The 27,943-nt window shown below is 36.5% G+C and overlaps 1 protein-coding gene across 6 annotated transcripts in view; it reads left to right on the forward strand.

The window, feature by feature from the left end:
• NPAS3 (neuronal PAS domain protein 3) overlaps positions 1 to 27,943 on the forward strand; it is a 723,511-nt gene that overhangs the window by 354,684 nt on the left and 340,884 nt on the right. For all 6 annotated transcript variants that reach the window (XM_087723489.1, XM_087723456.1, XM_087723467.1 and 3 more), the window contains one exon: positions 12,555 to 12,637. In XM_087723489.1, coding sequence (XP_087579615.1) covers positions 12,555 to 12,637 — 83 coding nt within the window. The remainder of the gene's footprint in view (positions 1 to 12,554; positions 12,638 to 27,943) is intronic.

A 27,943-nucleotide genomic window follows, 5' to 3' on the forward strand; every position in this document is an offset into this window, starting at 1 on the left:
AATGGTCACTATCTGAAGCAGTTGCTTAAATAAGGATTACCTGTATTTGAACAGGATATGATAGTATTTGTGTGATTACATCATCACACACGTAATTTCTTGTGCAAGTTCCTATAACGATCCACCCTAATATTTTTGTACCCCTTTTCCTTTGATTGCACCCTGAACTACAGTATCATGTTCTGTGTTTATTTCTACTTGTTTTGTTTTACTTTTTATTAAAATGAAACTGCTTTCATTTTTTTCCTCAGTGAAGGGAATAAGGGTTTATCATTTTATATCTTAGAGTAAACAATGCTGCTGGCATAACTAGAAAATATATTATGTAGATAATTTCCAGCCTTTTCTCTTCGATAGGAAATGTTCCCTTTTCTCTTGAAGCAGAAGAAATCTTTTACTTTTGGCACTTCGACACATCACTGACTGTTAGAGAACATGAAGCCACTGTTTACTGCTGGTTCCTGAGTGTTAAACAGCCTCCACTGCTTTTATTATACCATTAATTGTACTTAATGTAGATGCATTTGTGGTATGCTTGGCTAAACTCTGAAAATTAAGTAGAGGGTACTTTGTTATAAAATTCACTGTAATGAGCTCTGGTGGGATAGGGTCTGTTAAGTTTGAAATTACCCCAGGCCATTTCCAGAGGACTTCTTAAAAAAAAAACACATATCTGTAGAAGTTTGCAGCTAGATAGCCCAAACTCATTTTGACATAAAAATCTACTCCTGTATGATATAAGCTGCATTAAATATGAATCTTTAAATGGCAAAACAATTTTCATGTGGAACATACGTAATCTTTAGCAGTAAATTGACAGAAATGCTGTGCCATGTTTCTTGTTTGTGTACTGTGTTGACTGCCTCTACCATTTTAAGTGTTTACAAGTGGTGATTGAGAGCTAGTTTGGTGTCGAGCACGGGTGTCAAACATGCAGCATCATATTGCTGTCACGTGATGTTTTGCAACGTTTTCCCCTTCATGGAGTTGGGGTGGGCATGGCCTGCACGTGACACATCTGACCTGTGGGCTGCCAGTTTGACACCCCTGGTGTAGAGGTCAAAAATTCAGAGACCATGAATTCCAATCCCACTTTGGGAACAAAAGCCAGCTGTGTGTTCTTGGGCCAGTCACACTCACTCTCTCAGACTTAGAAAGCAAGAAGTGGTAAACAACTTCCCAAACCATTGCCAAGAAAACTGCAGGGACTTCTACAAGCAGTTGCCAGGAGTCAACAGTCACTTGAAGGTGCAAAATACATATATTCAAGTGGTGCAATGAGTTTTCTATAAAGAACAATTCCAATGTGATAGGCAGGTGTTGATAACAAATAAATGTAATATGCTAGTAGTTTTTTTAGCCTGAAATCTTTTGATGCATTATACTCAAACTTCCATAATTCCCACACAGTCATGTTTGCTGGGAATTATGGCAGCTGTACCTATATGGGCACTACTTTATAGAAATTGTGTCTAGGAACAACTATTTTCAGCAAAGACATCTAATACATATCAATATTATGTATTGATATATGTAAAACATATTCACTTGATTTTTACATATAATTTCCATTCCAAAAAATGTTCATGCAGGTGTGTCCATGTGTCATAAGTAGCTAAATCATTTACGATCTAATCAACAGTATAACTATAGTTCTGCCTCTCTTTTTAGGGATATATGTTGTATCATTTCTCAGCTAGTGTCAAATAGTTTTCTCCATTAATCTAAATAAATCGTATATAGTTTGTAGAAATAGGTTAGAAATTTATTCCATGAAAGTTACCAGGAACAGCATCCCTAGTTTAGTCTCACTAGCAAAGATCAAGTAGATAATCTTCCCTAATGTTAGTGTATCTATTTATCAGGACTTGCTAGTTAAAAATTTAAGCATGTAGTAATTAGAGGCTTCCAAGCTTGAAATTCATGCACTTTTCCTTTTTTAATGGACTCAGTAGAGGCTTGTCAAGCTTAGTATTTGACTAATGCAGATTTTATACTCCTTGCTGAAAGCTTCCAAACTCAGTATGGGTGAAATCTTAAATCACTTTTTGAGCAGGGATGTTGCTTGAGAGAGAAAATCTCTAAGAAAACCTTATAGAAGTCTCTATATTACCAAAGGCCAACCAGACAACCTATTTATTGTACTTGTTCAAAATATTCACTATTGTATAATCAGAAGAACTGTAGCTATTAAATATCACATCTGTTATCCAGATGGGCTAACAAAAACTATAGCCCATCATGATTGTAGAATAAAATAAACCAGATACCCTAGGGAGAGTTCTACATAGGGGTGTGTTTCTGTGTGTTTGTGTGTGTGTGATATATAGTGTATATAGTTTACAAATGGTGGGGGATATATTTATGTGTGTGTGTGTTGTATTTGTGCTGATAAATAAATAAAGGGAGACTAATATAGATCTATTTCAAGTTATTTAGCTCTCATCAGCTAGCCATACCCTTACTGGGATTAGAACCTGTGCTAAGGTTTGGCTAGCTGATGAGAGCTAAATACTTGAAATAGATCTATACTAGTCTCCCTTTATTTATTTATCAGCACAAATACAAGACAAATGTATCAAAGGCAACAGTAAAAATATTGGGTTTCTGTCTGGATGGTCTCTTGTGACGAGCTGATAGACAGAGAATGGAAGCAGTAGACTTCCTCCCATATTTGGGCATACCAGGGGTTGTGATACTAAATATGTATGTATGTATGTATGTATGTATGTATGTATGTATGTATGCATGCATGCATAATTCAGTAATGAATTCTGAAAAGTTTTGTAAGGTAAATGAGAAATGTACATACAAATAGCATTTACATTACTTAAACAGCATTTTCTGTAAGCTATGATGAGAAATGTAAATAGAACCTTAAGTACATAACACTATGCAATGACCAACTAAAGAAGAGCCAAGGTGGCGCAGTGGTTAAATGCAGCACTGCAGGCTACTGCTAGATCAGCAGGTCAGCGGTTCAAATCTCACCGGCTCAGGGTTGACTCAGCCTTCCATCCTTCCGAGGTGGGTAAAATGAGGACCCAGATTGTTGGGGGCAATATGCTGACTCTCTGTAAACCGCTTAGAGAGGCCTGAAAGGCCTATGAAGCGGTATATAAGTCTACTGCTATTGCTATTGCTATGTTTAAATAGAATAATGTTTATTCTAAGTAAATGTTTCTGAGCAACCTCTGCAACTTGTTTTGTGAATTTCAACTCCTAGAATTCGCATCTTAAACTTGCTGTGATTGAGAAACACTGTCATAGTTTGATTTTATAGAGACATAATTTATAGAGTCATAGTTTGCTTATCTGTGGATTATTAAATGGGTTCAGTTCAAATTTCATATTAAATCATTAAACTATAGTTTACAAACTGTTTGTTTTCCCCTCCTTTCGAATTGTAAGCCGCCCTGAGTCCCCCCAGGGAAAAGGGCAGCATATAAATAAACTACTCTAAACTCTAAACTCTAAACCATAGGACATGGGTACACCAAAACACTGTAAAACACACGGTTCATTAGAATGTATGGATATAGACTTAACTTTATCCAAAAGCTTAATGACATCACCAGCAAGATGTTCTGCTAATTTTTCTCTGAAGATATATTGAATATACATCAGAGAGAAGTTTATAGTAGAACCAGTTTACTGTTACTTACCAGTTTATGGTACTTACTTGCATAGGGAGGAAGGGAAGGCTCTACTGTGCTGCTAAATATGAGTGTTAGTTTCTTTGTACTATAATAGATATGAGAATAAATATGAGTATGAATGAAATGGGTACGAATAAATGGGGACAGTAGGATAGGGATGGTAGACACGATGGTGTGCTTATGTACACCCATTAATTACAGACCTCTTAGGAATGGGTGAGGTCAATAGTAGAACGTTTAAGGTTAAAGTTTTGGGGATTTGAGGATGTAACAACAGAGTCAGGTAGTGCATTCCAGGCATTGATCATTCTGTTGCTGAAGTCATATTTTCTGCAATCAAGTTTGGAGCGGTTTACATTGAGTTTGTATCTATTGTGTGCTCTTGTATTATTGTGGTTGAAGCTGAAGTAGTCATTGACCAGTAAGACATTGTAGCAGATAATTTTGTATATTTAAGTCCGACCGTAGGCAGCGTAGTTCTAGGTTGTCCAAGACAAAATTTCAAGCCTGGTGGTGTAGGGTATTCTGTTGTGAGCAGAGGAGTATAGTACTCTTCTCCTGAAGTATTTCTGGACTCATTCAATTGTATTAATGTCCGATATACAGTGTGGATTCCAGACAGATGAGCTGTATTCAAGGATTGGTCTGGCGAAGGTTTTGCATGCCCTAGTTAGCAATACAATATTACTGGAGGAGAAGCTTTGTAAGATTAGGTTAACAACTTTTTTGGCGATGCTGTTACAGTGAGCTCTAGCACTTAAATCATTTGATATGAGTACTCCAAAGTCCTTGATGGAGTGTGGGGTCATTAGTTAAGTAAAGTTAGAAAATCAGTAAAGTTTCATAGCAACTAAGTACAGTTATACTGATTACTACCTAAAACATAACCTGCTCCCCAGCTCCAGTGCATCTTGGTTGCACTTATGTAATAGAAAAACCAGCCTTAGAAATAACAGTAAAGATGACAAAGTGGTGGATTGCTTCTGCCTTTTAGAATCAACCATCAGCCATAAAAAAAACAAGCAGTCAAGAAATGCATAAGTGTCTAACACTTGGTAGAACAACCATTAAAGCCTTGGAAAAGATTCAAATGCTGATATGGTTATACCTTCACAGATCAGATTGTGCAAGCCATGGCATTCCCTGTGGCACTCTATAAAAGTAATAGTTAGATTTCAAAGAAACAACACAGGAAGAGCATTGACACTTTTGAGTCAGAGGTGAGTTCCTATTGGTTCGGCCCGGTTCGACTGCACCGGTAGTGGTTTGGTGACCTGGGTCGCTGGAACCAGGAGTGACCCAGGCCTGCCTCGCCAGTTCTCTTATGGTGCCACTATCTTGCTTTTCGGTTCTGCACATGCGCAGAACAATTTTCATTGCAGAAATGTAATTTTTTTCCTTTTATAACATTTAGCGCATGCACAGACCTTTTGAAGTCCAAATGTGCACATGCGCTGAACCAGCAGTAATGCCAGCAACAACCCACCAACCCAGCAACAACATATTTTGAATGTTGGTGTTCAAGAACATTCTTGGGCATATTGTGGAAACAATATGGATAACAAAATAATAAATCATCAAACAAGTCAACCCATTCATTCAAGGCAAAAATGACCAGGCTCAAATTATCCTACTTCACACCTATTACACAAAGACGCCTCTCTCTGGAAAAGGCTGTGATACTGAGACAGGTGGAAGGAAAGAGAAGAGGATGATAAACAACTATGTGGCTAGAGCTGGCTGCAGTAGCAATTAACACTGTTGGAATTGCTGAAAGATCAGGTTAGCAACAGATCATCATGAAGACCATCTGTCAATGTGGTCTGTAAGACTAAACAACGACTTGAGGGCACATATTCCCCTCCCCTTCTCAAAGAAAAGCTGGCTGCCAAATTCTATGTACCTGTAATCTAATAATGCTTTTGAACTGCTGCTGGGGAAGTATTGTCAAATTGTAGTGTAGAAAAAGAGCAGGGCTTTATTTTTGTTTCAGAACCATAAATAATCCATCAGGAGCAGTCAATCAAAAGATTAAATTAATAGTATTCCATGCTGAAGCTTTGTGTAAGAAATTAAAAATAGAGGTAAAGAATAATATTGCATGTATAGGGTAATGTACCAATTCCTATAGAACTGTTCTATAGTCAATGATAAAATGTTTGCTTGGATGCACAACTTTAATTTTGGATGATATACAATTAAAAGGTAAAAATCTTTGTGTCCAGAAAAATCACATATCAAACAACCAGGGCTGCATGAGCACCTTCCACAATGGCCTCAGAAAACAATTAAGTTTTTACGGGACCTACACAGATCTCTAGATCAGGGGTGTCAAACTGGATTTCTTTGAGGGCCAGATCAGCATTGTAGTTGTCCCCTGCGGGCTGGTGGGGGCAACGGGGTAGGGAGCAGGGGGGGCAGACGGAACAGATGCCTCCTGCAGCACCCTGCTGACTATGTGCTTTGTTTTTATTAGATGCAAAAGAATACATTGTGTGTGTGTGAAAAATAGGTATAAAAATTGCTGAGGTAGTAGTTTACAAGTATTATGAGGGTTTTCAGTAGAAATATGTGTGTGTGTGTGTGTATGTGTATGTGTGTGTGTGTGTGTGTGTGTGTGTATGCTGTATTTGTGCTGATAAATAAATAAAGGGAGACTAGTATAGATCTATTTCAAGCTATTTAGCTCTCATCAGCTAGCCATACCCTTACTGGGAATTGAATTGAACCTGTGCTGTATTGCATCTTAGGCAGATGTGTTAACCACTAAGCTACAGAGTTCGACTCCTTATCAGCCAAGCCAGGGTGAAAGGTATCAATTTTAGAGTTACAACCCCCGGTATGCCCAAATATGGGAGGAAGATCACTACTTCCATTCTCTGTCCTTCGGCTCGTCACAAGAGACCATCCAGGCAGAAACCCAATATTTTTACTGTTTACTCATCAGCTAGCCATACCCTTACTGGGATGGGAGCTAAATAGCTTGAAATAGATCTATACTAGTCTCCCTTTATTTATTTGTCAGCACAAATACAACAAATGTAAGAAAAAGGCAACAGTAAAAATATTGGGTTTCTGCCTGGATGGTCTCTTGTGACGAGCCGAAGGGCAGAGAATGGAAGTAGTGATCTTCCTCCCATATTTGGGCATACCGGGGGTTGTAACTCTAAAATATGTATGTGTGTGTATGTGTGTGTGTGTGTGTGTGTGTGTGTATAGTGTCACAACACCTGGTAAGCCCCAATTATGGGAGGAAGCTAACTGCTTCCATCATCTGTCAATCGGCTCGTCACAAGAGACCATCACGACAGAAACCCAATATTTTTACTGTTGCCTTTGTTATATTTGTGTTATCAGCACAAATAAAACATACATACATACATACATACATACATACATACATACATACATACATACATACATATATATATATATATATATATATATATATATATATATATATATATATATATAAAGTCACAACCCCTGGTATGGCCCAATTATTTATTTATTTATCAGCACAAATAAAACACACACACACACACACACACACACACACATATATCTCCTTATACTAACATTAAAAAAGTCTGCTAGCAATAACATTATGTCTCTAACATATAGTGAAGTATATTTCAGGAATGCATGTATTGTATCCTGCTTCATGTAGATCCTACAGTTTTTGACATACTTGTGGCATACAAAAGCCCTGTGGATGAATGGAGCATTAGATTGGAAGTAATAAGGTTGTGCCTGACTTACCTCAGCATTTGTAGCAGATGTTACAAATGTCATAAACATGAACCTTAGGGATCAGGGAAAAAAATCAAGACAACAGATTTAGACTTTTTTCTTTACAAGCTAGTGCAGTCTGATGCTATATAGTGGCATTCTGACTTGATGTTAATATCCTGTCCTTTTTCCCTGGACACTGTTGTATGAGAGCAGAGAAAGCTTTCCTAAGCAAATATTCAGTTTCCACAGGCAACTTAAACTGAGAGCTGAGAGCTTTTTTCAACAAACCAAAAGAAGAAAGGATTTTCTTGACCATGTTTGTTTTATGCTTGATTATGGGGATTTGGGTTCATGGAGAAAGATCTTAAGTAAGGAAAGAACACAATTTGTTGTCTTCCAGCACTGCCACATACCAACACAAATTATTTTCTGGCAATTCTAGTTAATTGAATACAATGTGCTGTGCAATTCATTTTGCCACGACTGGAGTAAACAGTTAAAACATTTATGTAGGGATGTGTTTTAATATTTTTATAGACAGGAGAGCGAAGTTCATAGGCAGTCAGGATGATTGGATTAGCAAATGGTTGATGGCAAACCCAGCCTTCTCTTTTTCCTTACCAATTTGCTCTGCCTTCTCCATGATCATTGCATATCAAAAGTATGTAACGTGGAGTTCAGTAAGGTTTACTTCCAGGCAAACCATATTGTAAATTTATATATGCTTAGACAAGAGTCCCTCTGGGATTCAGTCAAATTAATTTTTAAAGGTGAAAAATCATTAAAAACTCTCCCATGCTCTGTTTCTCTAGAGCTTCTCATTGTCTCCAACCCAACTATACTCTTTTGGCTGGATGGAACTTTGACTTAAGCTCTGAGATTTCACAGTTTTCTTCTGCATTAGTGCTAAGGCCTGGTGTTTTATTTTATTTTTTGCACCTACTAATGTGTCAGGGAATTTGCGCAGTGGGTATCCAAATGGAGTCAGAGACAATGACACGAACTTGCAGTTTTATATAAATAAATATATTTACATTAATAAGATAGGCAAGCAGGAGCATCGTCGGGTAAATCAACACAGCAGGAATATCATGAGGTAAATTACAAAGAGCACACACAGCACGCAGAAGGAAAAATACGGGAAACAAGGAAACTCCCCCTTTTCATTTCCAGCAACCAATCACAGCTCAAGTTACCTCATGTAGTGGCTAGCTCTCTTTAACCGATTAGCTATAACTGTATGTTCTTACTCATTGTCCAATTCTTCACTGCTCCAAATATTAAAATTTAAATATCTTAACATAATGTTTTGTAAACATATTTAATATCATAGGAATGGAATCATATTTCAGGGCATTGGAAACTGGCTGACCTCTCTTTGTGTTGCTTTAAATCATAGCTTTTGGCATCTTTAAAAAAAATACTTTTATCCTTATGTTAATAAATGACATCATGTTAAGTACAGCAAATAACAAAAAATACACTTTCCTTTCTGAAATCAATATGACAAAATGTTGGATTTAGAGCATTTAACTTCCCTAAGTTTCAGGGTAATATATTATTCCAGCAGGAAATTTGTTGCTCGATATAAAAAGTGCAGTGTTTCCCATAAAGAAATTAAGAGGAATATCCAAAATATCCCTTGTCTACTCTTCGTGGATGTCATATGTCTTTCAGTACTGATAATGCATATGCTTCCTATAAATCATTTCTCTAAAATTTCTCCTTGCTAGTTTAATCAATGATCACAGGCTGATTCCAACCCCCCCCCCCCACAACTTCAGCGGTAGGATTCACTAACCTTCCCTACCGGTTCACAAATGTGAGCACACACATGCACCACTCGTACGTGGTGCGTCTGTGCATGCACACCGCTTTCTGCACATGCACAATGCTCACGCATTATGTCAGGGTGGAGCCTCCTTCACCCAAACCGGAGAGAACCGGCTGAATACCACCTCTGCACTGCTTTCAGTAGCAGATACTGAACAGATTGGCCGAGGTACATCTTTGTTGTGTTTGCCATTTGTCACTGGGTTCACTATGTGTAAAATAACAGCTTTTGCAAAAATATTTCTTCTAGTGATGTAGTAAACTTGCAGATATAGAAGATTTATTCCAATCTAACAATTTCATGCAGGCCTGAGGGCATATACCCTGAGCTCTCTTGTTTACAAGATTTTGTCTGTTTACTGGCAAGAAAGGACCAGTCAATGTGCTAACAATTCTCCTGCATTGAATTGGAAGGCCACACATGTATTTGAGCTCTGTATTAAAAGGATTATCTTTCTGATACTGACAGGAATAAAGGAAGCTTTTTGGTGCTATCTAATTTTGTTTCTGGAGGTAGGAAGGTACTTCACTTCTGCCTATATATTACTTCATGCTACATTTGTGTATAGCTGCATATATTAATATTATAATTTTTTACATTTCAGCATGTATCTACCAAGCTCTTTTTTTCTGACTCTAATGGGTATTTGTACTATATGATGTGAGACATAGGAATCTTTCATTACAATAAACCAAGATATATGAGTGTAACATGGTTCATTTGTGTATGTTCTTTGGCATTGTTAGAGATATTAGTGCAATTCCTTATTGTAACATATTTATACTTTTAGAACTGTTTGATACTTTTTAAATTTGGCAGTACCTGCTTTTGATTAATTCCCTGCTCCCACCACCACTAAAACATAACAATTTTAGGAAACTAAATAAGGAATGTGTGGAAACAAATGTTTATCCATAGCATCTAAGAAACACTTTCAGTAGCCATCTCAATGTATTTTGTGCAAACAAACTGCAGAGAAGATGGACTTGCAGCAGAGGAAATCTGAGGCACAGGGAAGACATTGTATTTTTCTCTAACCTACCATCACGACTTTGTTACATCTCCATGAAACCCAGGTTTCAGACATATAGTAGTCTTTGGCAGAAACATTCTGCATTTTTTCCCTGTCATTTCTCATTCAGCTTGATGAAAGAGAATTTGCTTTAGAAATGATTTCAAAGGAGAACAGCTTTTGGCAAAACTCCAGGTGCTACATTTTTGCATTAGATGACCAAATAGTGTGTGTGTATGTGTGTATAAATTATGTATGTATGTATGTATGTATGTATGTATGTATGTATGTATGTATGTATGCCCTTTCCTTCATTGTATAGCCATTTCTCCAATAGCCTGCCATCTTCTAGTTGCCCACATTTCTCCAAGGGAAGATATTATGCATTCTCAATTGTACCTTACAGTTTATTAAAGCAACATTTAAATTGCAGCCATAGGAGAGTTAAGAATCACAATCTTATGTATGTAATGGAAGATGTTTTTATGTTATATGTTTTTGACTGTCTATGTTTGTTTAAAAATAAAAAAACCATATACATACATATGCATATATATATATATATATATATATATATATATATATATATATATATATATATATATATATGTGTGTGTGTGTGTGTGTGTGTGTGTGTGTGTGTGTGTGTGTGTGTGTGCGCGCGCGCATATACATACACACACACACACACACACACACACACACACACAAAGGATCACAATCTTAAAAAAGGAATTTTTAAAGAAAACACAAAGCAAATTTTATAATTTAATCCATACCAGAAGAAAAACAAGAGACATGCACTGGTAAATATTTGGTGTTGCCATAAACAGCAGAAGAATTCTTATTTATGATCATATTGTAAATGAGGAATTAATATTTTCTCATACATTGGACTGACATGTCTCATGTTGGAACCATATATTTAATATTCCTAAGGTTTAGCTTGGAAGATTGGACATATTCCTTCATATTTTAAGAAAAATAAAATTTTATTTAAAATATAAAATATTATAAAAAATATTTGATATTGACTTACTAAATATTAACTGCACTATTTGCACTGAAGATATTGCCTACTTTGGTAATGTTGTTTTCAGCAACTTTAGAGCTACAGATATTCTCTTTTATCAGTACTATTGTTTGGGTTTCTTCTGTATTTTTATTTCCTGCAGTCCTAAAACTCTTTTTGACAGTGCTGTCATTGAAGTGTACATCTTCAAACAAAGGTTAAAGCTGTTTTATAGGATATATTTTTATTAACTTTTCAAGGTTATAATTTTCTGAGTTCTATTTCTCCCTCCCAAAAATCATCTGATAGAATCAAGCTAATAAAAAACTTTAGGCTTTTGTTTCTGTGATTTTTTTTTCATAGGTGGATATATTGCTCAACCAAGGAAAGATGCTTATAGTCTCAAGAATGCTCTGTTTGAGGGAGGTGGGGTGTTAGGGGGGAGGGTGGGGGAGGGGGATATTTACTATGTGTTAGATTTCAATGTAATGCGATTTCACATGTATACTGTTTCTCTTTAATTTCTCTGTAAAAATAGGACAAGTTGAATACATTGACATATAGTAGAAATGCACCAAGGGGAGGAGTAGTGGGATAGAAGAAAGAGGGGTAGAGAGGGCAGGAGAGAGGATGGGAGGGAGGGTGAGAAGGAAGGGAGGGAGTGGACTGGGAGAGAGGAGTGGTAGAGGGGGAGGGGAAGTAGGGTAGAGGGGAATGATGGAGGCAAGATAGAAAGTTGGAGGGGGGTGGAAGAAAGAGGTGTATGGAGAGTGGAAGAGGTATATTGGGGGTATTGTTGATAAGAGGAATTGCTGTGATTATTGTTTAACGTTGTATGGCCCTGGCTATGCATAGTATATATGTGACTGTATGAAAATGAAAAATGGAAAATAAAAACATTTTACTATATATATATATATAAAAGAATGCTCTGTTTCTCTTCTATAACTGATCAATATAACAATAGCAAAATAAGTATGCTTGAGTATAATCATTCAACTTTGTATCAAGTTAGGTAAATTCTGGCACTTGTATAAATTGATTTTGATTATGGAGATACACGTGTAAGTGACCTGTGTCTGGAATATTGAACAACCTTTGAATACAGTCTTCCACAGAAAGAAATAAAGTGGACAATTAGGATTCCTCGTTCTTCATAGAATTATAATTTTTCCCTAATTTTAGTTTTTCAAATGTTAAGATTGTAGAAAAATATTAATGAATAATAATAATCATAACCTAAATTGGGATGCTTTGTGACTAAATGTGCAGAGATTGCAACATAATCCCTTTTTTATTCAGTTATAGGTGCCCAGCGCAGGAGAAGCCCCAGTGCCCTTGCCACTGACGTATTTGAGTCACATTTGGGAAGTCACATTTTACAGGTAAAAGCATTGGCTTTGCAAAAAAAAAAGTTTAACATGTTTAGTAGCAAGATATAGGACACCTGTCAAATATTTGGACGTTGCTATTACTATTAGAGCCTATACAGTAAGGATTTGTTTGCATATTCTTTTTTTTTCAGTGAATGGTTAAGAGAATGTTAATGAGAGAGGGAGGGCAAATATTATTTTTATTATAATAATTTAAAATACAGCACATAAGTTGTATTATATTGTGCAATAGCTGTTGGTTTCCCAAATTGTCTGTATATATTTAAGTATTAACTATTTTGTGAAAAACATTTTTTTAATCTTGTTCACATGTAGATTTTCATTTTTCTCCTCCTATTGTAGTTTTTCAGCACTATTGCTTCAACTGTTGTATTCATTGTGATATTTCTATTCATTTAAAAGATAACATGCCTTTAACACAATGTAATGTTCTTCCAAATTTATTTTAGTAGTATCTATTGAAGACATTATTGTGACAAATGTTATGCATCAGCCATGTGTTTTCATATTGTTCACAAGATGTAGAAGTAGAATCTCATTTGGATTACTTTGCATCCAGAAGAAAATATTGCTTTAAGTTAAAAAACAAAGGGCTTCAGGTGCTCTCTGAGTTTCAACTCTCAACTCTCTGAGTATTGTATCATTGTTTGATAAGGTTCCTATTGTTTGTTGCTATATTTTTGATGACTTGTTGAACAATAATTGACAAAATGATTGGCAAAGTAAGTTTCTCAAGAAAACCAGGATGATTGTAATGATTGTTATTCATCAAATTTATAGATTTCTTATGCATATGATCTTGGTAAACATTTATCTTGAATAGCTTTATTTTGTGTGTGATCATAACAATATTTTGCATACATTTCAAAAATTTATCCTGGTTTTAGTTGAATGTGATTTGATACAGTTTTACAGTCTGTTCTGAAGAAGGAGGAAAGGAGATGTTGTTTGATTATTATCACTAGTATTAATTATAATGACTATGCAATCAACTATAACAATAATAACCTTTAGCATCATCAAGCAATAACATCTGCCTATCCCAAGTCCTTGGGAAGGACTTGAAGAGGGATAAAAATGCCAAATCAAGTCTAAACATCTGGCTGACTGTGGGATGAATCATAATGTTATTAAAAATAATGTGAGAGTTTGGAGAGCACATAAAATCATGTACATAAAAACATAAAAACATATTTTTATTATTTAATAAATGTATATGCCATCCACACTTGCTTGATAGATGGACAGCATATACATTTAATAAATAAATAACTATTTATAATAAATACATAGAAATTTATTCATAATAGATACATAGCAATTTATTTATAATAAATAAATACATAACAAAAAGAATTATCTTGACTATGACTGTGCCATCATTATTTCCTTGCAAGTTTTAGTTGGAGATATGCTGCCCCCAACCTAGAAGTAGCTTTGGGTATTGGTATCCTTTGATAGACTTCTTCATGAATGTATCCAATCTCCATTTAAAGCCATCTAAGTTATTTGAAAGCAGTTTGGTGTAGTAATAAAGGCAGCAGGCTAGAAATTGAGAGTCTTTGAGTTTTAGTCCTGCTTGATCACAAAGCCAGTTGAGTGATCTTGGCCAGTCGCTCTATATAGTTGATATCACTGCAACATAGTGATACATTTCATGGGTTAATTGTGTGTTGCCTGAAGGAGTTCATTTTGTCTGTTCTGAACCTTCTTCCATCCAGCCTCATTGGATGACTCATAGTCCTAATGTTTTGAGAAAGTTTTACGTGTGCCTTGTAGTCCTTAATCACCATTGTTCACCATTCTTGTAAGGTGCAGGCTCCAAATATTCTAATGCTTTCTTATAAGAAAAGTATATGGGGTCGCTTTTCATTTCATTTTTTATTAGGGACGCAGTGACCCAGTGACTAAGATGCTGAACTTGTCGATCAGAAAGGTCAGCAGTTCAGCGGTTAGAATCCCTAGCGCTGCATAACGGAGTGAGCTCCCTTACTTGTCCCAGCTTCTGTCAACCTAGCAATTCGAAAGCATGTAAAAATGCAAGTAGAAAAATAGGGACCACTTTGGTGGGAAGGTAATAGCGTTCTATGCTCCTTTGGCGTTTAGTCATGCTGGCCACATGCCCACAAAGACGTCTTTGGACAGCGCCGGCTCTTCAGCTTTGAAAGGGAGATGAGCACGGCCCCCTAGAGTCGGGAACGACTAGCATATATGTGTGATGGGAACCTTTACTTTTACCCTTACCTTTCATTTTGATTTGCTCAGCTTCTTTTCCAAATATCGTGACTTGAACTTGTACATGGTATTCCAGATGAGGGTATGACAGAGACATTACAATGTGGACTGTTTTCTTTTTTAATCTACTTCTGATGCACATTAGCATGGACTTTTTCTTATTCATGGCTGCTGCTGCTCAGTTGACATCTTCATTAAGCAATCTATTATGACCCCATCAAGATAATTTTCCTGGTTAGTTACGGACTGCTCAGATCCAGTTAGGGGAAAAAATAGCTGGTTGAGCCCCAGCATATAAATATAAATGTTTTATATTTACATTGAAACACATTTGCCATTTGGTGGATAATTCATTTAGTTTAAAGAGATCTGTCTGGAGCACAATCACTCCATCTTCACAAGGTTTGGTATCATCCAGAAAGTTGGCCATGGATAATACTTACTCGTTAGTCAGGATTGTTTGTGAACAAGTTAAAAAATACTTCCCAGAACAGATCTCAAGAGATTTCCTTTATTGAGGAAACAGAATTTTCATTCCTGTCCTTTGCATTCAGTTAGGAGTCTATAAAAGAATATGTCTTATCTCTTGATTCCTATGTTTACTCAAGAGCTTTTGATGGGCATCAAAGTTTGTTTGAAAATCCAAGTTTACAATGTTGTCAGAGTACTTCCCTGTCCCTGAGAAAGTCAGTACAAGCTTAAGTATGTATCCTGTATCTTTTGTAGTAAAGAGATGCAAAGAATACATTTTGTTTCTTTGTGTGACAGAAACAAATTATATAATCAAAGCAACAATTGAAGTCAGCTATCTTTGGGTCAAAGGAATATGACTCAATAACATAATACCAGGAAAAGGAATTGTCACATATAGTATAACTGAAAAACTCTGATTAAATTCATAGTAGGAAGAGTTTGTTGAAAATAAAGTAATTAACCAATATACACTTTTTTCAGTTTTTGTTCCAACATCTTGCTGACTTTGTCTTCACTGTCAGGTAAAATGTATTAACCATAACTAAGAAAAAATAAACTAAGAATATAGGATCATGGCATTTATTTTGATTATTCTATGAAAAATAGATTAATACGCTGATACAAAAATAGGCAATCTGATTTGCAGTCTTTTTCTTTATGAAGTTGTATAAAGACTTAAGATTGCAATGAAGACATTGATTGACCTCATCCTTTTAATATAATCAAGAATGACCAGAAAACGTAAGATTAAATATGGGGAAACTAAAAGTGAGACTATATATTTGCATATGCAAATTAGCTTAATTGATCCTGCTTGCCTCTACAGGGATTTTTCATTACAAACTGGAGTGCTACATTGTTCAGCTCATATTGAGTAATTTAGTAACTAATGAGACCAGTTTGCACTAATTTGCATATGATAAATGAGCTTAATTGCAGTAAATAACTTGGAGGCATAATTACTTAATTTTCCTGTGTTGCATGGCTTTTAAGTTCACATATGAACAACTCAAGATAATTCTGCATATTTAAATGTTGCATTTTGAATGTCTTAAACCAAAAGGCATATCTTAGAATGTTATACTGTAAAACAATCAAGTGAGGTTTACTGTACTGCTACTTAAATTGTAGACATTATGAAGTGTGGATCTTTGGATGATTTTGATTTTATACACCACCATAACTTTGCTAATGACTACACATGTGGCAAAAGTACAATGGTGCTTAAAAAACAAGATATTATTTATGTTGGCATGATTCCTGTATCTGTAAAATAATACTTTGATATACCATACATTATGACTGCTAAGTAAGAGAAATAATCATTTAGAAAGTTGTTTGAAATTATGAATAAAAGTGGGACACAAAGATAATGTTCCTATTTGCAATCTAGATTCTAGGCAATTATCATGAAACCTAAGTACAGAGGTAGGAGTAAATGAATTTATTACACAACTAAATATAATATAGAGGTTACAGCATATGTGATGCATTCCTCTCTTTGAGGAAAACAGAGAATTAAAAGATGCTTTTAAGATGATGATTAAGATGATTTTTTGAATATTATTTAGAACAGCATGTTTAACAGGCTCCTTCCCAGTGCTTTGCTTTTCAAGGCTTGAGTTGATGAACAAGATGATATCAGTGAAGGCTAAAAGAAGCACTCTAGTAACCAAAGATGAAAATGTACCCACCCACCCCTCCTTCTCTTTCTCTCTCTTGCTTTCTCTCTCTCTTTTCTCTTTCTCTCCTCCCTCCTCCTTTTGCTATCTCTCTTCCCCTCCTTCCTACATTCTATCCAACCATCAATCCATCTCTATAATTTAAAAAGTGCATATCAATAAAATGTGAGTTGCTAAAAGAATCTGTATATTGGATTTCCCAGGGAGAAAGTATAAGGTGTCTATCTGAACTATTCATGAACTGTGGAGTACATTGTACAGTCCTTGTAAATAATTGTCTCAGAACAATCCTTCTCCTGGAAATTGTTTGTTTGTTGAATTACTATCCTCTCATTCCACTAAATTTGAGCACAAGATAGCTAATACGAATGACGTTGAGCCAAGGTAGCTAATGATAATAAAAACAATTAATATGGAAGCAAATTACAATTGAGCATAAACAGTTTTTTTAAAAAAACAATGAAAACATATTAATATAAAGAAAGAATAGCAATTAAATCCATCTCAGCAAATTAATCAGTTTCCACAGTAAGTGCTTCCTGAATGGTTTTGTGTGCAGGTAAAATACAAGAAAATGGAGCCATCCCACAAACAAGGGGGGCGCCCATTCAGACATAGTGTCAATGGTAGCAAAACCAAGTGCCATTCCTGAAACTCTTAAAACTTGAGAAGATTCCTGTTCTGACCCCCCCCCCTCCGTCCAGTAACGAAAGCCGAGACAAGCATAAAATGGAATGTCTTTTAATTAACAAGACCAGAATCTCGGTGGCTGAAAGCCAAATAAACAAATAGATAAGGACTTTGGCAGCAAGTCCAACAAACCTTGACAGCAATGCAAACAAACTCTGGCAGCAATCCAGCTTGCCAAGTTTGTTTCTCTTTAGTCAAAGCGTTGACTTCTGCAAGAAGGGCATGGCACAAGCAGTCTCTTTTATAGTCTGGGAGAGGAGCTTAATGACCATCAATTGAGCGTAATTACCTCCTGTAATTACGTAATTGTTCTTGACTCTGAGTAGCCCTTCGACGGTGCGCATCCTGGAACAACTCACAGTTGAAGTAGCATTTATTAAATTATATTCATATAATGAAAGAGTGGGAATCAATGAACAATCTGAACCCTCTTGAAGGGGTTAATGAGTTGAAGAGTTTGAGGAACCCTAGCCTCTAGGTAGTATGGTTTGGATTAATTAAGGGCACATTTTCTTTCCCAAGTTGCTTCAGAAATGGTGTAGTTTCTGCTCAGGATTAATATATTCAGTGAACATTATAGGACAGATCTGGGCATTTTGCAACCACAGGCCACAACCGGCTCTTTTGATGGTCCCTGTCCACCCTGCAGTGGTAGTAATGGTGGCAGCCCTCCACAACAGTCCCAGTTTCTCATGTGGCCCCCTGGGAAAATTAATTGCCGACTCCTGCTGTTGGGTTTTGCCTGTTTCCTTGTTGTATTCTCTCTTCCAAGAGTCAAATTTAAAATAGTTTTAAATACAGACTTGATATAACATCCTTTTAAACCTGTATTTTATGTGGCAACCATGGTACATATATTTTCAGCAGTGGTTGATACTGTCTGAATTGAGATTTCCATAATCAAATCTATATTACATCAGATCCAAGAATAGAAATGGGAACTATTTGCAGCCTCTTTGATTTTCTTATTCCCTGCTATATCAACAATGCTGTTTTTATGGAAACTTCATTAGGTGTTGATTTTGCCCTGCAAACATCTGTAGATTACTTAAAACATTGACAATGTAAAATCATTTATTATTTCCTCAAAAAACAGGTTTTATATGGAATAGAAATTGGGAATATTATTTTAGAATGATTAAAATGTTATAATTTCTGGATGCATACTTCCTTTCTAAAAATCTCAGTTTTCAGAAATAACATGTAAATTAGACATTGTAAATTTAATGTGCATCTTAATTTTCAAATTATTTAGCAGATGCCATATATATTTGTTGCTGAAAGTTTTAGGTGCCAAAAAATAAGTTTGGCTTATCCACAGATAGGTTTATCTGGAAATATACATACCAATGCTTCTTTTTAAGTACCGGTATTTTCTGTATATACTCGTGAATAAGCCATCTGCAGATAAGCTGACCCTCAAAATGTTAAGCGAAATACTATGAAAAAATGCAGATCAGCTTATCTGTGATTAGCATATTTTTCATGGTGAAAAATTTGAGGGTTGGCTTATCTGCAGATGGGCTTATATTCAGGTGTATATGGTAATTAGATAGAAGCAGAACATATGATACTTTAGGCAATTCTGAATCATAGAACACATTTCTTTGGACCCAATTCTTGTCTTCTGGTTATGATAATAAAAGTTTTCATCGCCATTGGTCCTCTGCTATCAGTGCCTAATCTTAGAAAGAAAAGAGGCATACTCTATGGTAGATTGAAGATGCCATTAAATTTGCTGAACCCAGTGCCCTCTTACTTCCCATTTTCTTTAAAAAGGGAAGGTACTGGCATTTCTGGACCTAGTGTAGTAAAATTATCTTCCTTAAGACCTAATGGAAAACTGGAATGAATTTGGGGATTAAAAAAAAAAACCCTAAACAAACTTCTCCAAACAAACTTTCTGCTTCCTAGTGCAAGGCCAGCAGATCTTTGAAATTAGTAATAGACAATTCACAACCATATCTGTCACCACCTGGATTTTTTTTTTGAAATGTTACTATGGGTGCCTTGTATCCCCTTTACCTCTTAAGGATTGTTCGGCTTCTGTTATTTATAAAACTATTATTTAATCTCCTTATGAAAATATTATTTGGTTATTTTTTATTTATTTAATTGAATTAATTTTAATATTGAGTAATAATTCTGAAGAATATAGATGCTGTGCTTCCTGTATATGTAACCTAATGAGTCCAGTTTTCCTTCCACGAATATCTGTAGTGTCTGTATTATTTATGATAAACATGGGGAATGATCCTAGAGACTATTATCTAGGTCTTTGCCATGATATTTTGATGTACAATATTGAAATTCTGAAAATAAATAAGGGATGAAGCGATGGGAAACAGAAATGTCTTATTAATGGGATTCTTCTTTATGTAGATTTTGGCATCTTGAATATTGACTAGATTGTCTTCTGTTCAGCTTCAGTGTTTATTTGCTCATGTAAAATAGAACAACAAAGATGCTCTAAAGGTATTTGCAAATGTCTTTTAACACTGCCTTTCAGAAGTGAAAAAAGGTAGAATACTGAAACATGATTCTGAAGCAGCTTGACAAAATACGGATGGTGTAAACTCACTACAATTAAACTTGTAGCACACCTGTTCTAGAGAATTTAGCCATTTTTAAAGCGTTCTTTTGAGATATCAAAACATATTATATGGATTCCTTATAATAGAAAGATGTATTTGATTAGACAGAAGGATCCTTTAGAGCAGTGTTTTTCAACCACTGTGCCGCGGCACACTAGTGTGCCGTGACATAGTGTAAGGTGTGCCGTGGGAAAATTACTTTATATATAGTCAATATAGGCACAGAGTTAAAAATTTTTAACATTTTCTAATGGTGGTGTGCCTCGTGATTTTTTTCATGAAAAAAGTGTGCCTTTGCACAAAAAAGGTTGAAAAACACTGCTTTAGAGATTATCTCATTGTAAATTAACAGTATTTTTATTTATTTTATTTATTTAGCCTATGGCATTTACAGAGGTCATGCAATCACTGATATACAAATTAAGAGTATGTGGACAATACAATATAGGAGGCAAAAAATTAAATTAAAAACATAATAAAATCACCATAATGTGGGGCCATAGAATTGCAATGGGATTGATGTTATAATTCAATGTCCAAAGAAGGTACCGTCTAACTGCTTCTGATGTGACTGTGTTGTGATCATTCCAGGTGCCTTGAAATTTCCTGAGGAGACTTTCTTGAATTATACGTTGTTATAGTTTGTTCCAGAACACACCACAGACACATTGCGTGCTCTAGCCATTCCCCACTTAAAGAACTTAGCCTTGTTTCTGGCATGACCTATCCTGATTCTATTCTGGTGGCTCTATATTTTTTAGGGCAACTGCATTCCTGAAAGTGGTTTTGTTGGATCTGCGTTATCTGTTCGGTTGAGGTTTTTAAAAGTTCTCTATCTTAATTGCCATTCTTCATCTAGATTGTACCATAGTCCTTGACTTACAACAGTGACTGTTCAAAATTACAACAGCACTGAAAAAAGTGACTTAGGACTGTTTTTCACACTTACGAGCATCTTCATGGTCAAATGCTTGGCATGCTATGGTGGTTGCAGTGTCCTGGGGTCATGTGCTCAGCTTTTGCAACCTTCTGACAAGGAAAGTCAATGGGGAATCCGGATTCACTTAACAACCATATTGCTAACTTAACAAATGCAATAATTCACTTAATAACTGTGGCAAGAAAGGTTGTAAAATGGAAACAAATTCACTTAGCAACTTACATTTTGGTCTCAATTGTGGTTGTAACTCAAGGACTGCCTGTACTATGTTATCTCAAATTGATTTCCTAGACTTAAGCCTGATGAGAGGTACAGAGTCTAACATTTTATGTATTGGAAGATCTCTAGGAGTTGATGGCATGCTTATCTTATTCTGCTCTTGAACTGTCTATTGTTGTTGTTGTTGTTGTTGTAACCTGAAAACAGGATGAGCAATGTTAGAAAAAACATGGAGCCATGATAGTGGTATGGATTTAAGGGTTCCAGATATTATTCTGCAGGATACAATGTGGGTCAATCATCTGGTCATGGTGAATTACACAGATTGGCTCCTGCATCATTATCCTAGGAAAAGTATATTCGCCTTCATTCGTGACATATTATTCTCCTTGTGTCATTAAGATGAACATCAATCTTGTTGGTAGGACACCTTTTTTTCCCATACAGGTGCACAATATTCAGTGACAGAATATACTAATAATTGTGCACTCAGAGGTGGGCTGCTGCCGGTTTGGACCGGTTTGACTGAACTGGTAGTTCTGCCCACTGGCTCGACCTGCTCACCAACCCTGGGACTATGCCACCCTATAAATCTCACTCTCTGGCTCTCTCGCCCCACCCACACAGCCTAGCTTCTTTCCATGCCTCACTCACTCTACCCACCACGGCTGCCCGAGAAGGTATGCTGGAAGCTGCATGCAAGAAATCGCCATGTGTTTGAAGCTGCACAGAAGGTGCAATACCATAATGAGTATACAGTTGCAAGAAAAATATGTGAACCCCTTGGGATTACATGGAGTTTTGCATGAATTGGTCTGAACTTCATCTAAGTCACAACAATAGACAAACACAGTCTGCTGAAAATAATACTACACAAACATTAGATGTTGCCATGGTTTAACTGCACATAACATGTAAACATTCACAGTGCAGGGAGGAAAAAGTATGTGAGCCCCTAGCCTAATGACGTCTCCAAGAGCTAATTGGAGCCAGGAGTGAGCCAACCTTGACTCCAATCAGTGTGATGACATTGGATGTGTTGCTGACAGCTGTTCTGCCCTTTAAAACACACACACCTGTTGTGGGTTTACTGGTTTCAAGAAGCACTGTCTGATGTGAACCATGCCTCGCAGAAAAAAGCTCTCAGAAGACCTACGATCAAGAATTGTTGACTTGCATGAAGCTGGAAAGGGTTACAAAAGTATCTCCAAAAGCCTTGATGTTCGTGTGTCCACGGTAAGACAGACTGTCTACAAATGGAGAAAGTTTAGCACTCTTGCTACTCTCCCTAGGTGTGGTTGTCCTGTAAAAATGACTGCAAGAGCACAGTGCAGAATGCTTCATGAGGTAAAGAAGAATCCTAGAGTGTCAGCTAAAGACCTATAGAAATCTCTGGCACATGCTAACATTTTTGTTGACACATCTACAATAAGGAAAACATTAAACAAGAATGGAGTACATGGGAGGACACCACGGAGGAAGCCATTGCTGTCCAAAAAAAATATTGCAGCACGTTTGAAGTTTGCAAAAGAGCACCTGGATGTTTCACAGCACTACTGGCGAAATATACTGTGGACAGATGAAACCAAAATTGAGTTGTTTGGGAAAAACACACAATACTATGTGTGGAGAAAAAAAGGCACAGCACACCAACATCAAAACCTCATCCCCACTGTAAAACATGGTGGAGGGAGCATCATGGTTTGGAGCTGCTTTGCTGCCTCAGGGCATGGACGGATTGTTGTCATTGATGGGAAAATGAATTCCAGAGTTTATCAAGACATTTTGCAGGAAAACGTACGACCATCTGTCTGCCAACTGAAGCTCCACAGGAGATGGGTGATGCAACAGGACAATGACCCAAAGCATACAAGTAAGTCAACACAAAAATGGCTTCAACAGCACAGAATACGCCCTCTGGAGTGGCCCAGTCAGAGTCCTGACCTCAACCCGATTGAAATGCTGTGGCATGACCTTAAGAGAGCGATTCACACCAGACATCCCAAGAATATTGCTACACTGAAACAGTTTTGTGAAGATAAGTGGTCCACAATTACTCCAGATCGTTGTGCAGGTCTGATCTGCAACTACAACAAACGTTTGGTTGAGGTTATTGCTGCCAAAGGAGGGTCAACAAGTTATTAAGATCAAGGGTTCACATACTTTTTCCTCCCTGCACTGTGAATGTTTACATGTTATGTGCAATTAAACCATGGCAACATCTAATGTTTGTGTAGTATTATTTTCAGCAGACTGTGTTTTTCTATTGTTGTGACTTAGATGAAGTTCAGAGCACATTTTATGACCAATTCATGCAAAACTCCACATAATCCCAAGGGGTTCACATACTTTTTCTTGCAACTGTACGTGTATGCGCTCACATTTTCAGTTCTGCACTAAGCAAACCGGTTGTTAAATTATGTGAAGCCCACCTCTGATGCCACTACACACAGTGTTTTTGCTTGTGCTCCCCAGCCTGTTCCTGTGATTTTCTTAAAGTTGTTCCTGGTTTTCAATTTTCGACCCATTCAAGGTGTTTTCCAAATGCAAGAAATTGTTCAAGGATTATTCTAAGATATTTTGGATGGCAGTTGTGTTTTATTCTCTTTCCACAAAACAATAAGTTTGATTCTTTCTTTGCTGTATGATTGCTTAGGCAGAAGATGCATACTTCAGTTTTATTTGGGCATTGCCTCAACTTCTCATAATATTATAGGCTTAGTGACCTCAGATCCTTAGTAAGAATGTATTCCACTTCCTCAAAATTCTTGTTTTGGATAGCTATTGCCATATCATCAGCATAGCAAAGTTTTTCAGAGTTGGTTTCTGGTAAATCACTAGTATATACATTAAATAGGAGTGGAGTTCGAACTGATCCATGGCAAGCCATTCTTAACGAAAAAGGTTTTTTAACATGTTCTTCAGAAGGCTTGTTACTTTAAGACATAGGGTAGTTTTCTTCATATTGAGCATCAAACCATCAAGCCACTTCATGTCATAAGCTGCAGTCAAATCAATGAAAACCACAGAAGTTTTTAGTCCTTTTTGGAAACCAGCATCAATAAATGAGGTAAGAGCCCGAACTTGCTTGCAGCAGCTATTCTTTGTGCAAAACCCAGCCTGGAAAGAAGTGACAACCCTATTAACATGTTATAAACTAATCATTCCAGAAGTTTATAGCAAATGCTCAGCAGAATCGTAGGGCAGTAGCATGCTGGGACATTTTATGGTTTTTCCAGGTTTTAGGATAGCAAGGTTTTGGGAATCTTGAACTGTCTGGGGCTCTTTCCAGTGTTCACTATTTTGAATGGGACCTAGAAATATATCATTCAGTGTAGTGACTTAAGAACAGGTGTCTGCACTGGTAGGATTGAACTACCAGATTGCTATATTCTGGACTATTGTCACTTCAGTTTATCCCTGAAGGCTGACCCATATAGAGTGTGTGTATTCCAAAAAAAGGTAGTGATCAAGATATGAGTTAGTGATGCCAGGACATTCTGGCCCAAGTAGACATAGCTGGCAAACCAGCAAAAGTTGAGCATGAACTCCATAGCCTGGCCACAGCTTACACTATGTAAAGTAATAACTTTCATTCTAGGCTGGACCTTCAATGTATGTACCAACTCCTTCAGGAGAAGCACAAAATAATCCATTCAAAATAACTACTGAGAGTGGTATCCCTGGGAATGATATTTTGGATATCCAGTATCTGCATACTGGAGAAATTCAGTCATTGTTCATTAGGCCGTATTCAGTTCCTGGCAGCCTTTCTGTGTCATTTCCAGTGTGACCCAAAGTTGCATAGAGCAGCTGAGTGACATCAGCATATTGATGACAATTCATCACAACTGATGAATGATACACATGAGCCAAGCAGATTCATATAAATCAAATTAAATACTGGGGTGGTGGGGGCATTAAACCTTAAAGTATCCCATACTGGAATAACCAAGGCATTGAGCATTGTCATGATCAAAGAAGTGTTCACAAATCAACTTCCAGGAAGGAGAGAAAACTTGTCAGGTGGCTGTGAAATGAAATGTTCATACAGGAACAATTGGGAATAGGTCCTAAAAAAAAGCAAATCCCAAGGCAAGAATGCTGAGCTAAAAGAGGCAATAAATTAAGAGTGTCCAGTTTAAGAAGCTGCAAGTTGGATAAAAAATGAATTTTGACACAAAAAGAATGAAGAATGGAGAAATTATATCTGATATTAGAAAAGACTAATGAGATAAGCCTGAGGCTGGAAAGCATTATATATTGTTCACTGAGGAACAGAAGACTACTGGAAAAGCTATTCAAGAGGTTTTAAGTTAAAATAAGAGGAAACAGATATGGAAGCAATTCTTCATAAAGAAGACAGTTGGGAAGGCAAGTTCTGTGGATAAGTTACAACTAGAAGCAAGGGACATAAAAGATATACTGCAATGTTAGAACTCAGAAACAATTTTCTGACTATTACCAATGAAGCAGGCGATCAGTTTTTAGGAGAAAAAGAGAGACTCTAAAACAGCAGAGAAAATGTGATCACTGAAAGGAACAGAGAATGCAAACAAAGTAATAGCCAAAGCCAACATGGGTTTGTCAAAAACAGATCATGCCAGACTAATCTTATTGCATTCTTTGACAAAATGACAAAATTAGTGGACCAGAGGAATGCCGTCGATATAGTTTACTTAGACTTCAGTAAGGCATTTGATAATGTAGGCCATAACCTACTACTAGATAAAGTAGAAGAATGTGGGTTGGATAGCATCACCACCAGATGGATTCATAACTGGCTGACCAACCACTCTCAACTTGTAGTCCTCAATGGAACTGCATGGAGGAAAGTATGGAGTGGAGTACCCCACGGCCCTCTTTTAGGCCCAGTACTCTTCAACGTCTTCATCAATGATTTGGATGAGGAAATAAATGGAGAACTCATCAAATTTGCAGAGGATACCAAGTTGGCAGGAATAGCCAACACTCCAGAAGACAGGCTTAAGATACAGAAGGATCTTGACAAACTTTGAACATTGGGCACTATCTAATAAAAATGAAATTCAATGGTGAAAAAAGTAAGGTTTTACATTTAGACAAGAAAAACAAAATGCACAGGTACAGTATAGGTGGTACCTTGCTCAATAGTAGTAATTATGAGAGGGATCTTGGAGTCCTAGTGGACAACCATTTAAATAGGAGCCAGCAGTCTGCAGCAGTTCCCAAAAAAGCCAACACACTTCTAGGCTACATAAACAGAGGGATAGAATCAAGATCACGTGAAGTGTTAATACCACTTTATAATGCCTTGGTAAGGCCACACTTGGAATACTGCATTCAGTTTTGGTCACCATGATGTAGAAAAGATGTGGAGACTCTAGAAAAAGTGCAGAGAAGAGCAACCAAGATGTTTAGGAGACTGAAGATTAAAACATATAAAGAACAGTTGCAGAAACTGGGTATGTCTAGTTTAATAGAAAGAAGGACTAGGGGAGACATGATAGCAGTGTTCCAATATCTCAGAGGTTGCCATAAAGAAGATGGAATCAAACTATTCTCCAAGGCACCTGAGGGTAGAACAAGAAGCAATGTGTGGAAACTAATCAAGGAGAGAAGCAACTTAGAACTGAGGAGAAATTTCCTGACAGTCAGAACAATTAATCAGTGGAACAGCTTGCCTCCAGAAGTTGTGAATGCCCCAACACTAGACTTCCTAGACTTATTGGGTCCATTGAGAGTTATCCATACCTCTAAAACCTGAGGTTAGGATAAATGAAACTGTAAAGAATAGATATATAAAATCTTGATAGAAAGCTCAAGACCATGGGGTTCAGATGATATTCTCATCAACCTTTCCACACTTTGGCAGACAGTCAGAAAGAGAAAGAATATGCTAATAATGTATTCAACACTTGATTCAAAGAGGGTGTTAATGGGAAAAATACATTTTTGTACTATTGTTTCAGTTATTTGGATGATTAACTAGTGACATAAGTAGGGATGCAACTCATAAGCACTACTAAAATATATATGTGCCCAAAAGGAAACCTTGGAATAAGGACTTGAGAAAACCTGAAGTATTGCTAAAATGGGACCTCTTAAACCTCATTAAAAATCAGAAAGAACATTAGTTCATAAAATTCATGGCTTTCACTCTCTATCCATTAATGCTGAGTGTATAGGATAGATACATAATGAGTTTGATCTCTTGGTACAGAAAAGCAAATATGATTTAATGGAGAAACAGAGATCTGGTGGGATTATTCCCATGACTGCAATACAGCAATTAAAGGATGCAATTTATTTAAAAGTAACAGAAGTAATAGAAATGAAGAAGGGTTGCACTGTATGTTAAAAATATCCATTCCATTTTTACTGTTAAAATTTACAATCTCTTGTCATATTTTAAAATTAATTGATTTTGGTGGTAACATATGGTTAGCAAATATTGTGTGTATATATACCAGCTGTTTGGAGA

The sequence above is a fragment of the Thamnophis sirtalis genome, unplaced genomic scaffold (genome assembly GCF_051295495.1).
Source record: "Thamnophis sirtalis isolate CommonGarterSnake01/CBP01778 unplaced genomic scaffold, rThaSir2_p1.2 scaffold_1, whole genome shotgun sequence".
NCBI lineage: Eukaryota > Metazoa > Chordata > Lepidosauria > Squamata > Natricidae > Thamnophis > Thamnophis sirtalis.